Genomic DNA, 14,566 nt, shown 5'->3' with positions numbered 1-14,566 from the left:
ACAGTCAGAGCTCAGCCCCCTCCACAGCCCTCCCGATGAGGCACCACGAGCCCAGGAGGAAGGTCAGCCCCCAGAGTCCAGGCCGCCCTCCTGATCCCCCACCCTGACTATATTCCACCTGGCCTGATTCCCAGAACCCACTGGCCGGGTTCTCTCTTGCCAGTGAGTCAGGTCACCACCCAAGTGGCTCTGCCATACAGGTGCCGTGGTCAACTCACTTCTGAGTGCCAAAGTTCCAGCCCCCGATGGAAAGCAGTGTCTTCAGCTTGGGATTCCTGGGAAAGATAAGACAAATGCCAGAATTTGCAGGTTTTAATGCCCAGCCAGTTCCCCAGGCTCACCTCACGGACTGGGAAAGCAAGGGGTTGTGGGTGCCCTGATGGGCACTGATGGGGTGGGGGGAAGGTGTAAGTCCCTACGCATAGATCCTGGATGAGGGGAGCTCTAGATTGGGAAAGAAACAGTATGCTCTTGTCTTCAAGGGCCTCCTATCTGGCTGGGGAGACATACACATGAAGAACTCAGGAAGAGAGATCAGGGCGTATCCGCAGAGCGGCTTTGTCAAGAGGGTGATAACACGGGAGCTGAAAAAACGCATAGATTGTAGGAGGAAGAAGGGCATACATTCCCAGCAGAGAAAACAGTTTCCCAAGCCAGATCCCACCTAGACCTAAATGGAAGGGCCCTTCAGGAGTCCCTATCTACCTCTACTCCTCCCGTATAAGCACAGGAAAGCCCAGAGAGGTGATGTGACTTGCCCAAAGCCACACAGCAGGTCTGTAGCAGGATTGCAGTGCTGGGGAAGGCTTTTGGCTCTGGAAAGAGGTACCTGCCTCCACCAACCCCCATCCCCGTCCAGTGCAACTCACATCTTCTTCAGGCCGTTGAACTCCTGGTAGAAAACCTCATCATCCCACTCTATGGAGCTGAGCTGGTGATTGGTCATGCCCGCAAAGGCATAGATGAGGTGGGTGCACAGATTGGGGTTCACATCCTTGGGCAAGAAGCGAGCAGCTCCCTGTCTGTACTGAGCCCAGTTGGTGAAGTAGCAGACCAGCTTTGCAGCAGAGCCTGGCCATTTGGGGCCAAGAAAAGAAATGGTGGTCAGAAGGGTCTGCTGAGGACTGACCCCCTCTACCTAATGCCAGAGGGTGTTAAACATGACACCTGATTGGCTGACAGCGGAGAAGCAGGACTTTCAACATGTTGCTTGGAACACTTCAGAATGTTCATTAAAATGCAAATACAGGGGAACCTGGCTGGCTCAGTCGGTTAAGCGTCTGACTTGTCCGACTCAAAGGCAGCTTGTTTCTGGAGTCCTCAGAAAGTTTGGGGACTTTCGTTGGGTGGGTGGGGGGGGGTCTGTTCCCAGGGGGTTGATCTAGCGCCAAGGGCCCCCACCGAGGTCGGTGCTATGTTAGGTTGACCAGATAACCAGAAAGCAAGAATGCTGGTTTTTACTCCTGTATCTGCCAGAAATGTACTTTGGGCCAATTGCCCCTTCAGCCCTGGCCCAGGGTCCCCATCTGAAAATGATTGTGTGGTCTCTGAGGGCTCTTCTAGAACTTGTCGTCTGTGAGGGTATGGTTTGCACAAGCCAACATTTTATGCCAAGGACTTGGCAGAATGGGGAGTTTGTACTGGAGCACATCTATGGCCAGTGTCTAAACTCTAGGACATCTTTTTGTCCCAACAGGATCTCTCCACAGTCCTCTCCAGCCTCCATTTGGCCACTGAGAGATCAGGGGAGGGGGAAGAAGGTGCAAAATGGCTACAGGAGGCTGTGTGGGAACCCAGCACATGAAGGACTATCTGGGACCCCCCCCCCCCCCCCCCGGGCAGATCGGTGGCTCCCGAAGGAGAAGTTGGAGTTCTTGGGTCATCACTGGCTCTAGCCAAAGGCCACTTAGGAGTAGAACTTGCCAGAACTTGCCAGTGGGGGCTGAGAGTACAGCCTGTAGTGATACAGGAGGAGGGTTGGTGAACTCCCCAAAGCAAAGGGTTAACCCAGGGAACACATCGTAGGACCGTCTAGGAAGAAGCCCGGAGTCTCTTCTTACATCATATCCTGTCGTATCATATCAAATATCCTGCGGTGCCCGGGTGCCTCATTCGATTGAGCCGCTGACTTGATTTTGGCTCAGGTCATGATCTCATGGTTCGTGAGGTCGAACCTCACATTTGGCTCTGTGCTGACAACAGAGAGCCTACTTGGGATTCTCTCTCTCCTTCTTTCTCTGCCCCTCCCCTGCTTGTGCGCGCTCTCTCTCTCTCTCTCTCTCAAATAAATTAAAAAAAATAAAACGTTAAAAAACGTTATGCATGGGTTTTTGTACTATAGGGGCAATGAAGTACGGTGGTTAAGAACAGGGTCTCTGGAATTTTCATGCCTGGCTTGAAATCCCAACTCTGCCGCTCTGTAGCCAGGCAATTCAGCTTCCTCCTCCATACCATGACAACGACCATCAGTCGACCAACCTCAAAGGACTGTTGTATGGACAGCGAGTTAATATGTTAAATACTCTGAACAGTGCTAACAGATAGTAAACTCTGTTCTAAGTGCTTTGCATATATAAACCCTTCATTCACATAAAACTCCATTAATATATATATCATACCACACCATATGCCCAGAAGCAGCTTGGACTTAAACTTTTTGGGAACCTTCCACCTTTCTTCCCCATGTTTGTTATTTCTGTGGCCTCTGGCTGTTGCCTCCTGTGAGGCCAGGAGGGGAAATAGTTGTCTAATGTCACAGCCCAGCCTCAGGGTGAGGGTCCGAGGAGCCAACATTCTTGGGGACACTGACACACAGGGAGCGGGATGGGGTGGGAAGGGAACTCCAGCGTCCAAGTTGCTGAACGTCCCCCAGAGATCTCTCTCCCGTCTGATACAGGAAGAGCTCTCCTGGCTCCTCCAGGCCCTACATGCCATCAGTTCAACAGAAACGGGAGTATGAGTTACGGGGCTGGGACACGGAGCTGGGTAAGACCTAGGTTCCTCACCTCCAGCAGCTCACAGCCTGGTCGGGGAGACATCTATGCCAATAATTAGCAGCACTGACATACATACTGGAAAATGTGTTCAGAGATATGAGAGCACAGAGGTTGGAGGGAGTGACCTCAGGAAAGACCTGAGCGAGGCTGACATTGAAGCTGGCCCCGTGGACATGTGGTCCAGCTAGTGGATGAGGAGGCAAGAATCTTCCTGGAAGAAGGTGTGGGGCATGAGGACACCTGCAGAGGGCTGAGCTTTGGAGGAGAGGCCTCACCGGAAACATGGCAAGAACTCTTGGCGTGGGGTTGGGGGCGGGGCTGGGGGAGTGGGTGGGGAGGGTGGCAGAGCCCAGGGAAGGGGCCGAGGGAACCCACGGCTAGCCTCAAGAAAGGCACCCCTTATGGGGGCGCCTGGGTGGCTTAGTCGGTTAGGAGTCCAGCTTTTGATTTCGGCTCTGGTCACGATCTCACAGTTCGTGGGTTCGAGCTCCACATGAGGCTCTGCGCCGACAGCAAGGAGCCCGCGTGGGATTCTCCGTCTCCCTCTCTCTTTCAAAAATAAAATCAACATTTAAACGACAAAGGAAAGGCACCACTTACCCCATTGGATCATCAGTAGAACTATCAAACCTGTAACAGCACAGGAGAGAAGGCAGAGGTTACGAGGTTATTTGCATTTTTCCGGGCCCTGTATGCCTATTGAAACACAGTGGGTAGAGGTGGTCAAAGGGGGCTAGACCCAGGATGGCTTCCCGCAAATCAAACTTCTCTGTCCAAAAGGGACCCAGGAGGGCACTGTGTCCATCCCTTCACCCCCAGGCCAGACGGCAGGGGCCCCTCCCTGGCCTAGACTAGTCCTAGAGCTGATGGAAGTTTCCGTGAGTTGAGGTTGTCCCTCCCTAGAGCGCCAGTGGAGGACGGTGTGTATTGAGAAAGATCTAGGAAAACCACTAACTTGTGAGGTTTTCAGAGAGAAAGTTTCCCTTTTCAAACAGGCAGGAAACCTGGGGCTGTCCTGGGGCTGGAAAGAGCCAATTTGGAAGGGTTAGGCCAGCGATCCTATCTCTCAGGGAGGCCTCTGTGCCTCTGCTCACAGCCAGTATTTACCACATTCTGTGGCTTTCCTGCCACGCCTCACAGAAGGTTAGCTGAGTTCCCAACATGCTTGGAGACCTAGGCTTGGCAGGACTCCTTTAAAAAGATTTATTTCACCTTTCTGATGACCTTGAATTTTCCCATTCACCCAATAAAGCCTTGCAAGGGCTTGCAAGGGCAAGAGAACTTGCAAGGTCACCCAAGGTCGTGGCCCCCAGGCTGCTCGCTTTCTTGCAAGACAACCAGCACGGGTCTGGGGAAGCTGCTGGCAGGGGGCATCTCTTGCATAAGGACCAAAAGCAGAAGCCTAAGAATGTGGGAAAGACAAAACCACCCACCGCAGTGGTGTTCACCGACTCTGGGCTTCCAGGACCCGGAGGGGGCGAGGGGGCACAGGAAAAGTCCATTTCAGCCTGTTGAGAAAAGCCTTTTCTTGCAACACAAAGGCTCTTGAATTGAAAGAGCCAAAGGGGGCCCACAGGAATAGAGGCAGAGGAAGGAATAGGATGGCTCTCTGAGGCTCTCCTGAATGCTTCGGTACCCTCGCAAACAGCGCCCCGAGGCAGAAGCCACCTCCCTGCCTTACAGCCCCCAGGGCCCCGCCCGCTGTCCCTGACGGCCTACTCACCTGCCCGGGCCACGGACCATGCCATGGTGCTGGCTCGGCACCAGACTCCAGCCTGTGCAACTGACTCTCTAGACCCTGCTCTCCTTTTATTAGGCTGCCCCGTTCCATCCTAGCCCGGAGTGGTGAAATCAGGGGGTGGCAGAGGCGGGCGAGAGGGGTTGAGGTGGGGCATGCAGGGCTAGGTCACACAGCGTGGGTTGGGCAAACCTGACACAATGGCCTTTAGCAATTCTTGGTTTTCTGGAACAATCGCGGTGGGTAAACCGGGCCCTTAACATGACCAAACCGGGAGGCAAAGAGAGGGAAGCAGGAAGTGTTTCTAAGCCTCCTGCTGGACAAGGGGGGGTTCTGATTTCCTTGGAGTCAGTTGGTGAAGACCTATGAGTGATCTATAACTTACTGGGCTCTGGAGGAAGAGGGATGACTCACAAGTCAGGGGAGCTGGGCTCCAGACCAGCCTGCTCGCTTGTTTCTTCACTGCCCCCTCTGGAATCCATGTGCCCTCTCTGTAAGACGATGGGGTTGCAAATGTAATATATATTTCATAAAAGTCAAATTTCATCACTATCCACATGACGCATATGGACACAATGGATGTATTTTATATCCATTGATTGAGAAAAGTACATAATGGCAAATAGCAAGGATGAGCTTAGTAGTAGTTTTAAATGCCTTTGGTTTTTTGCTTTTTTTTTTTTTTTTTTTAACTAAGTTCCACACCCAACCTGGGGCTTGAACACATGACCTGGAGATCAAGAGTCATACGCTCCACCAACTGAGTCAGACGGGTGCCCCTTAAATGCCCTGTTTCTTACAAGTCATAGGGAGCTGTATTAGTTCCCTACGGCTGCTGCAACATATTCCCACAAACTGGGGGGCTTAAAATGACAGAAATTCATTCTCTCTCAGTTCTGGAGGCCAGAAGTCTGAAATCAAGGTGTTGGCAAGGCCATCTGTCCTCTGAAGTTTCTAAGGAAGAATCTTTCCTTGTGCCTTCCAGCCTCCGAAGGCTCCTGGTATTCTTTGGCTCGTGGTGACATTAAGTCAATCTCTGTCTCATGGTCTTTCCCCTGTGTCTCAGTGTGTTTTCTGTTGCCTCTTAGTAAGACACTTGTTACTGGATTTAGGGTCCACCCTAATCCAGGATGATCTCATCTTGAGATTCTTACCTCAGTTACATCTGCAAAGACCCTTATGCCAAATAAGGTCACATTCTGAGATTCTGGTGGAGATATCTTTGGGGAGCAGGGTGGGGAGGAATACCATACAACCCACTCTGGGACCTAACCATGTTCACGTTACTTATTCTGTCTGCAGACAAAGTCTGGTGTGTGCATGAACTCCAGGGTCCCAGGCAAAACTTGGCAGCTTTTAGATGATCTGATCTTTGGTCCTTGACCTTAGCACGAGTGGCCTGGATGGCTGAGTGCGAACATTCTGGGGCAACAGGCTCTGGGGTCAGTTTGCCTGGATGTGAATCCCAGCTCTGCCATTTACTATCTGTGCAACGTTGAGCAAGTTCCTTAACTCCTCTGAGTTCCAGTTTCTTCATCTGTAAAATGAAATGCCCAGAGAATTGTTGTAAAGGCGCTACATGTTGGTAGTTATTATTCCTGGTTCTGCCCAGTCTCTGTGTGTGTCAGAGATCTGAGGGTGGGACCCCCATGCCCAGTGCCCCCGGGCCCTGTGTCCTTGCTTTCTCTGTGGCAGCCCCGGCCCCTTGTTTTGGTCTTTTCTGTTCCCTTCATATGGGGGTCCTGCAAAGGAGTCTGCTCAGGGTCACCTGAGATCTACAGAGGTGCCTCAGCTCCGGGGATGTGAACGAGATGGGGAGGGGGAATGTGGGAGTAAAGATTGCTTCACCAGAGAGGCCGGTTGCCTCCTTCACTTGCCTGCCACCCCCATACATGTATACTTGTCAGCTTTGAGCTTTTCTGACTCAGCTTCCAAGAGGACCCTGCACTGCAGAGGCCCAGGGTTCTGAGTTGCTCCAAATACTGACCTGTCCCAACTCATCTGGGGTCTCTAGGGCACCCAATAGCCCAACATTAACATCACTACCTTGATTAATGCAGCTGATTCTCCTCTCCTTCCCCCTCCCCTTCCTCCTCCTCCTCCTCCTTCTCTTTCTTTTTCTTTTCTTCTCCTCCTTCTCCTTTTGATTATTATTATATTGTTTTCTTTTAATTTTTGTCCCAGACCATTTCTCCAAAGGAAAATAAGCAGAAACCTAACATATGAAATAAGATCCTCTAAGTTGCTCTGCTAAAAAATCTTGTGATGGTCAGGAGCTCTGACTTGTCTTTTCGATGCTAAAATCAACACCTCGTCAACATCAGCTCCCATGGGCACTCCTGTGGGGGAGAGATTTCAGTCGGGTACCCTGGCAAACGCACATATATGCCCTATTTCCTAAAAACCAACCATAAACACCATAAACTTTGAAATGCTAAAGCATGAAGGGTACCACCATGTTGCTCGGCATTGTCTTAAAAATTTTGGCTATTATACTAAGAAAAGGGGGAAGATACGTATGTGCGTGTGTGTGTGTGTGTGTGTGTGTGTGTGTGTGTGTGTGTATGATTATGATATAACTGCCAATAGTTGTAGATATGTTTGGATATCTACAAAAACCTTCAGTTTTCTAGACTCTAAAAAAAAAATAGACCAGGAATAAAATAGAATTTGCTGGATTTAAGGTGAATATACAAAAATTAATAGCTTTTCTCTACGTTAGCAGAAACTAATTAGAAATAGAAACAGGGGCAAATGAATCCACAGGAGTGTCAAAAGCTATAAAATACTTAGGACTAAATTTAATCACAATAAATTAGATAGTAAAATCTACAAAACCTAGTGCAGGACATAAACAAGATCCGAACATGTTCTTGCATACGGAAGCAATATCATAAAACATGTCAGTTCTCCTCGAGTTGAAACAAAAAGATAGCAATGACCAGGGGCATACTATTCAAAACTTACTATAAACTCGTTGAGATCAAAGCATGGAACAGGCATCAGGACAGACAGACAGAGGTAGATTTGAGCATATGTGGAAAACATGTTCAACAAAAGCAATGTTTCAACTGAGTAGGAAAAGGATGTTTCATCAATGTCAATGACTTTTCTACTGAAATGGGAAAAAATCAAGGTTGTACCACTTGCACCGTATACAGTAGCAAAGACAAGGGGCAGGATGAAGGGGTGCCCTGGGAGTAAAGGGGGGGGGTGGCCAGAACCCAGCCCGAGTGGGGGAGAAGACGGGGGAGGTGGTGCTTGAGGAGAGCTTTGAGAACTAGTAGTTTCGCAGACAGAGGGAGAACGGCAGGATGGTTCTGGCCAGATATTCACTCACGGATCGTCTCAGACAAAACCTCCCATCAGACTGCAGGGACAGCGAGATGGTTAAAAACCCTGCATGCATCCCATCAGTTGAGAACCACTGATTGAGGACAGCAGGGTGGGGTGATGTCTGCTAAGGGGGTCTGGGTGGGAGGGCACTGGACATGCCGGCAGGAGAGGAGAGGGGTGCGTTGCTTTACCAACTTGGACTTCTACAATTATGTCTCAGGCCAGGTGGGGCGCATTCGAGGCTGACCTGATAGGCAGACCAAAACTGCAAAATATCAAGGAATACAAAGCTGCTGCCTGGAGGTGGGGGCCTGGGGAGGAGAAGGCAGGCCCATGTCCTGTGAAGCTAGGGTTGAACCTTTCGCGGGCACCGACCCAGAACACCCGCGCCCCAATTTCTAACTCAAGTACGAAAGTCTCAGCCCCCCAGTGCAGGTGGCCCATGTCTAGAGCTGAAAGGTCCTGGTATCTTCTAATTGATAGCACACTAGCCCTTTGCTCCTTGACCCCCTCCCTCCTGGGGCAGCCTTCCCGGCCCCTCAAATCTTACAGGGATCCCTCTGAGTCAGGCTTTGCCTCCTCCCCAGCCATGCTGGTCCACACCATCTCCTGTGATCTGGGAACAATTCCTTCCATCCAGAACAGGAAAGCACTCCCTGCTTGGGTGTGCCCAAGACAGAGCTGGCTGTGCCTCAGTGGATCTCCCAACCAATGACCTGAGGGGCTTTATACCCTTCGTTCCATGCCCATTGGTTTCTCCCACCCTCTCCCAGTGCCCCCCACCCAAAAACACAAATTCAAGTAAGACTGGTGCGACTGATATACAATGAAACTTCAAGATAAAGCCCCAGCCCAGCCCACCCCAGAGCAGACCCCTATACAGACATTTTAGAGCCTCCTCCGGTTCACATCCATCCCGGTTGTCCGAGCTGGGGTTAGTGACAACCTCTCCAAGTCTCAGTTTCCTCATCTGCAGAATGGAGATAACACTACCTATCTTACTTGCGACGTGGACCGAGTAGATAGTGTGTGAAAGGGCTTAAAAGTGACAGAGCACCAACCAGGTCTTATGAGGAGACCACGATCGCAGTGGCTGGCGTGACGCTCCTCTTCCCTTGCTGCACACGGGCACCACATCCCTGGAGCTGCCTGGGCCTCTCCCCACACGCCTCTCCATGCCTCCCAGTGCTGAGCCTGTGCCGAGCCTTCAGATGCGTCCGTTAACTGCTCCTTACCACATTCCAGCCAGTTCTCCCCCATCACGGTAAAAGGCATCACCGTCCACCCTGTTCCTGCAGTCACATGACGCTTTCCCCCACCCTCACGTGACCAGATGCTACAAGAAGTCCTCCCTCCTCTTCCACCTCCTCCGCCACAAGCAACCACCATTAGCTCTCGCCCCATCCACTGAGGGAGCCTCATAACTGTCCTTCCTTCGTCCTTCTCTTGCCCCCCTGCTCGTCATTCTCCCCACAGCAGCCCGGCCGATCTTTGAGAAACTTAGATCAGATCCTCCTGCTAAGACCCCTCTGAACTCAGAATAAGAGAAGGGGCCGTGTCTGTTTGCCTGCCACTATGCACCGACAGCCCCAGGGGCTGGTACATACAACAGGAGGCCTCAGTTAATATCTGTTGAGTGAGCTGATTGTTGGACGTTATTCCTCAGTATCCTTCAATACTCAATCAATGTCAAGTGCTCAGGAAGTAGCTGCTTGATGTGAGACATGCAAACCTCCCCTAAATATACAAATATACTTGTATGATCTAAATATACAAGTCAAATCTCCTTAATATATTAGCAGAAGCCATTCTCCCCCAAGAGTAGGTGGGGAAGGAGAAGCCAGAGAATTTGCAAACTTGACCAAAGCCGGATACAAGAGGAGCCAGAGCCGAGTTGGAGACTCCTGGGCTCTTCCCTTTCCTATCCAGGCACCTTCGGATGAGCCTGAGTCTCAGGCTGGGTAGAGCTCATGATGGCTGGCTGATGTTCCTTCAGTCATGCTGAAACTCAGGTCTGGGAGTCAGGGCATCCTTTGGGGACAAAGGGCACACAGAGTCCATTCTGGCCATGAAGATTGTGGCCTTGCCCGTCCAAGCGTCAGCTTGTTTCCAGATCCTGGTGGACCATAACCCAAGGGGAAGTTGCTTTTCTTATCAGTAACAGGTTTGAGCCTGAGGTGGTGGGCAGGCCATGGGTACCAGAACTGAGAGGGAAGGACGCGGTCCGGGCAGAGTGGGTCAGGATGGGAAACACAGCGTACTCACCCCCCAAGGCTCTCCCCCCACCTGTCTGGTTCAGACGCCTGACATTCCACATAGACTCCTTTCCTCCTCTTTCCTTTTCTCTTTCTTTCTCTCTCTCCCTCTCTTCTTCCCTCCCTTATATATTTCCACACATAATTATTGATGTACAACAATGTCCATTACGTTCCTTGCAACATTCAAGAATGTAACATAAACCTAAAACAGGCTTAGGTGTTCCCTCTTGAGCCTGGAATTCTATATCCCATTAAAAAGGAATAAAGTAGGGGGGTGGATCCTGGGTGGCTCAGTCAGTTGGGCATCCAACTCCTGATTTCAGTTCAGGTCATGATCTCACAGTTTGTGAGTTCAGGCCCCACGTCGGGCTCTGTGCTGATGGTGCAGAGCTCTCTTGCCCTCTCTCTCTCTCTCAAAATAAATAAATAAACATTAAAAAAAAAAAGAATACAGGGAATGGTTGTCTTGCTCAGGTGGTGGTATATGTGACTCTTGACTCTTGAGCCCTATGTTGGGTGTAGAGATTACTTAAAAATAAAATCTTCCACAAAAGAAATAAAGGGCGGGGAGGGGGGGGTCGCCTGGGTGGCTCAGTCAGTTAAGCATTTGACTCTTGATTTTGGCTCAGGTCATGATCTCATGTTCGTGAATTTGAGCCCCGAATCAGACTTCGGGCTGCCATTGCAGAGCCCGCTTGAGATTCTCTCTCTCTCACCCTCTCTCTGCCCCTCCCCTGCTCTCCGTCTCTCTCAAAATAAATAAACTTTAAAAAAGAAATGAAAGAAAGAAAGAAAGAAAGAAAGAAAGAAAGACCTTCTTTAATACATTGTTAAAGGGGAAAAGCAAGGTGTACCCATAGCACCTGACAGATTGAACTAAGGTATTTATCTCCACTCTTCTGAAGCTCCCCCAAAATAGCAGTTAAAGGAATAAAATGACATAAGACAAAGCAAATGGGAGAGGGGACCAAAATAGATGAGCGAGGTCAACAAATGTTCGACCATGTGTTCAAATGTTCACCTTTGATGATGAACACAGAATGAACAAGTGGACCTAACTCAGCAGACCTGGAGAAGCCGAGATCTCAGACTGCAGGTGACGAGCCCACAGGAAGCAGGGGACTCATGCCAAGGTACCCTGGAAAGCCGCAGGAGTTGGCAGAATGTCATGAAGTGGGGCGAGGCTGACAATTATAGGTCTGGGTGAATGAACTGTTACACCCCCAGATCCACTTTTTCCAGTGGCCTTGCCTGTCCAAATGGGTTCTGCCCAGCGTCTCGGGAGCCAGCCAGAAAATGCAGGGAAGGACCAGAGCGACTGTAGACTTGGGAGCACCTTGCTCAGCACAGAGGGGAGTGAGGATGGGGGGTGTGGACGCCAGACTGAAGACAGAGACGGATGACCGGAGAATTACGTGACAGTCTGCATGTGGGGTGTTCAGACCCCAGCCCTTCGCTCCAAGCGAAGGGCATTGAAATGCCCCAAGCCGAGCATTGAAAAGTTATTCTCAGGGAAAACTGCCAAGGGAAAGTGACTGAAGCTCTGACCACCAACACTCAAACGCCGTGTGGGGGCCCCCAGAGGAATACCCGTGTCCTGGTCCCATCACCCCAAGATGGGGCCTCAGATGAGAAACCGCCCAAGCCCCAGAGCTTCCGATGGTGATGATTCACGATTGCATGCGGAAGAAAAGCCAGGATCACCAGACGCTTGATGAAAGAGTCCCCACGTGAAGCATGGACCAAAACAAACAGAAAAAAAAAGGAACTTCAAGAAACCAGAGCAGGTGTCAGGCAGGGCTTCGGATTTTCAACCTCGGGCAATTACGTTCTGACTATTCACAATGAGCAAACATCGCTTTCATTATTTACACACAAAAATATGGTTGATGTGCCTGTTGGCTGTGTACCTTCTAGCTCGCAACTACTGTGCCAGGCGTTGGGCACCCCGAGATCCATTCACAGCCACTGTCTCTGTGGAGCTAATAGCCTGCAGGGTTAGCACTGCTCTGGGCTGAGGTCATTACTCAACGCAAATCCCTCGGGGAGGCGCAGCCTTCTGAGTAACTCACGCTTCGGCCCCTTGGAGGGAGCCCTTTTGGTCCCAACCACAGGCTTTGAAGCTTTTCTTATCTTCCCCCAAACTTGAAGCTGAGACTCCTTATCACTCAAGGTTTTAAACGCGTGCAGCAGTGGTGGCCTTTAGCTCAGGACCTTGGACCGGGACTCCCCCTGAGATGGGTTCCACTCAGCCTCTGGGGAGCCAGGCAGACAGGATCGGCCAAAACACACACACACACACACACACACACACACACACACACACACACACAAAACCCCGCTTCTTGTGGGAACATCTCAGCCCTAGAAGGGTTCCCTCAGCTCCCACTCAGAGGTTGTGCACAGGCTTCTATTTCAGGCACTTCCATCCACACTCCCCGCCTGCTGAGTGACTCCGAGGATGTGCTTCCTCTTCTGTGGGCCCCCCAAGGCCATCATGGGGTGCTTTGTCACATGCCCTGGGCTGGGCCCGGGCAGGGCCCGGCGGGACACGTCATACATCGTGCCCTCGTACACTCGTTTATGATTCTCACTCTCAATTCTGGGCCTTTGAGTTTTTCCTTTTTTTAAAAAAAAAACTAGCATGCCCAAGCTTTGTGTATTTCACTCATCTTTTGAAGGAAACACTCTCATATATTTACTCATTGATTCTACAAGTTTAATAAGCTGGGAGGAACCCTTAAATAGTGATTGTGATGAATTGCTGGAGGCTGAGGGCGGGCTAGCTTGAGAATTAGCCGCTGGGGGTCCAGTCTGAGGAGTGGTGTCAGGCTTTATAGATCTTCCCTCCAGAAGCCCCACTTCCTCCTCACATTACAGTTTAGAGAAAGATCTCTTCAGGAGTGCCCGGGTGGTTCAGTCGGTTAAGTGTCCGAGTCTTGACTTCGGCTCAGGTCGTGATCTCACAGTTCGTGGGATCGAGCCCCAAGTCGAGTTTGGGATTTTCTCTCTCTCTCTCTCTCTCTCTTCCTCTCTCTCCGCCCCACCCCCACTTGCATGACCTCACGGTTTGTGAGATCAAGCCCTGCATCGGGCTCTGCGCTGACAGTGGGGAGCCTGTTCGGGACTCCCTCTCTCCCTCCCTCCCTGCGCCTCTCCCTGCTTCTGCGCTCTCTCTCTCTCTCTCTCTCTCAAAATAAGTAAATAAACTTTAAAAAAGTGTTAAAGAAATTCTTCAGAGAGAAGGAACATGACACAGGTCACAAACTCAGATCTGTATAACAAAGAGTGCCAGAGAAGGAATAAATAAAGATACAATAAAATCTTTCATGTTTCTTATTCTTAATGGATCTGATAGATAAGTCTTCAAAGTAATAATAGCAACAACGTGTTAGGGGATTATAGCATATGGGTAAGTGAAATGAACGACAGCAATGTTATGAGGGACAGAGGGAGGAATCGGGAATATTCTGTTGTAAGGTAGCTGCACACTCGTGAAATGGTATAGAAGCTGGAGTAATGTGGGGCGCCTGGGTGGCGCAGTCGGTTAAGCGTCCGACTTCAGCCAGGTCACGATCTCGCGGTCCGGGGGTTCGAGCCCCGCATCAGGCTCTGGGCTGATGGCTCAGAGCCTGGAGTCTGTTTCAGATTCTGTGTCTCCCTCTCTCTCTGCCCCTCCCCCGTTCATGCTCTCTCTCTGTCCCAAAAATAAATAAACGTTAAAAAAAAAAAAAAGAAGCTGGAGTAATGTTAGTTGTAAATGTATATTGCAAATACTAGGACAACCACTAAGAACGGTTTAAAAGAAGTACACGGTATGCCGATATGCTGAAAGAAAAGAGAAAGTGCAATCTTGTGAAATGTTGAATTAAAACTAGAGAAGGCAGGAGCACCTGAGTGGCTCAGGAGGTTGAGCACCTGAGTTCCACTCAGGTCATGATTTCAGGGTTTGTGAGTTTGAGGCTGCTCTCAGCACAGAGCCTGCTTTGGATACTTTGTCCCCCTCGCTGTCCCTTCCCTGCTCACACACTCTCTCTCTCTACAATAGGTATACTTTAAAAATAAAATAAAATAAAACTAGAGAAGGAGGAAAAAGGGGGGAAGATTAAAAAAAAAAAACAAGCATGACTAATAGAAAACAGTTACCAATATGGTAGATAGTAATCCAATTATATCAATAATCGCTTTTAAATGTGAATGGACTGGGGTGCTGGGTGGCTCAGTCGGTTAAGCGGCCG

At 50.2% G+C, this 14,566-nt stretch overlaps 1 protein-coding gene across 4 annotated transcripts in view; it reads right to left on the bottom strand.

The window, feature by feature from the left end:
• The window catches only part of CHIT1 (chitinase 1), a 35,202-nt gene that overhangs the window by 7,434 nt on the left and 13,202 nt on the right, over positions 1-14,566 (bottom strand). Inside the window, exons 1-5 of one of the 4 annotated variants that reach the window (XM_086693717.1) lie at positions 9,132-9,273; positions 5,120-5,225; positions 3,597-3,626; positions 870-1,071; positions 219-275 (exon numbers count right to left, since the gene is read on the bottom strand). In XM_086693717.1, the coding sequence (XP_086549843.1) occupies positions 219-275; positions 870-1,071; positions 3,597-3,609 (272 nt within the window). In that variant the 5' untranslated portion in view covers positions 3,610-3,626; positions 5,120-5,225; positions 9,132-9,273. Of the gene's footprint in view, positions 1-218; positions 276-869; positions 1,072-3,596; positions 3,627-4,719; positions 4,847-5,119; positions 5,226-9,131; positions 9,274-14,566 lie in introns of those variants that run through there. The other 3 variants (XM_086693718.1, XM_086693716.1, XM_025921232.2) reach the window with 3 other exon arrangements.

The sequence above is a fragment of the Puma concolor genome, chromosome E4 (assembly GCF_028749965.1).
Source record: "Puma concolor isolate L17-30 chromosome E4, mPumCon1.1.hap2, whole genome shotgun sequence".
Lineage (NCBI taxonomy): Eukaryota > Metazoa > Chordata > Mammalia > Carnivora > Felidae > Puma > Puma concolor.
Note: the sequence above shows the minus strand (reverse complement) of the source record. Positions and strands in the feature narration are given on the sequence as shown.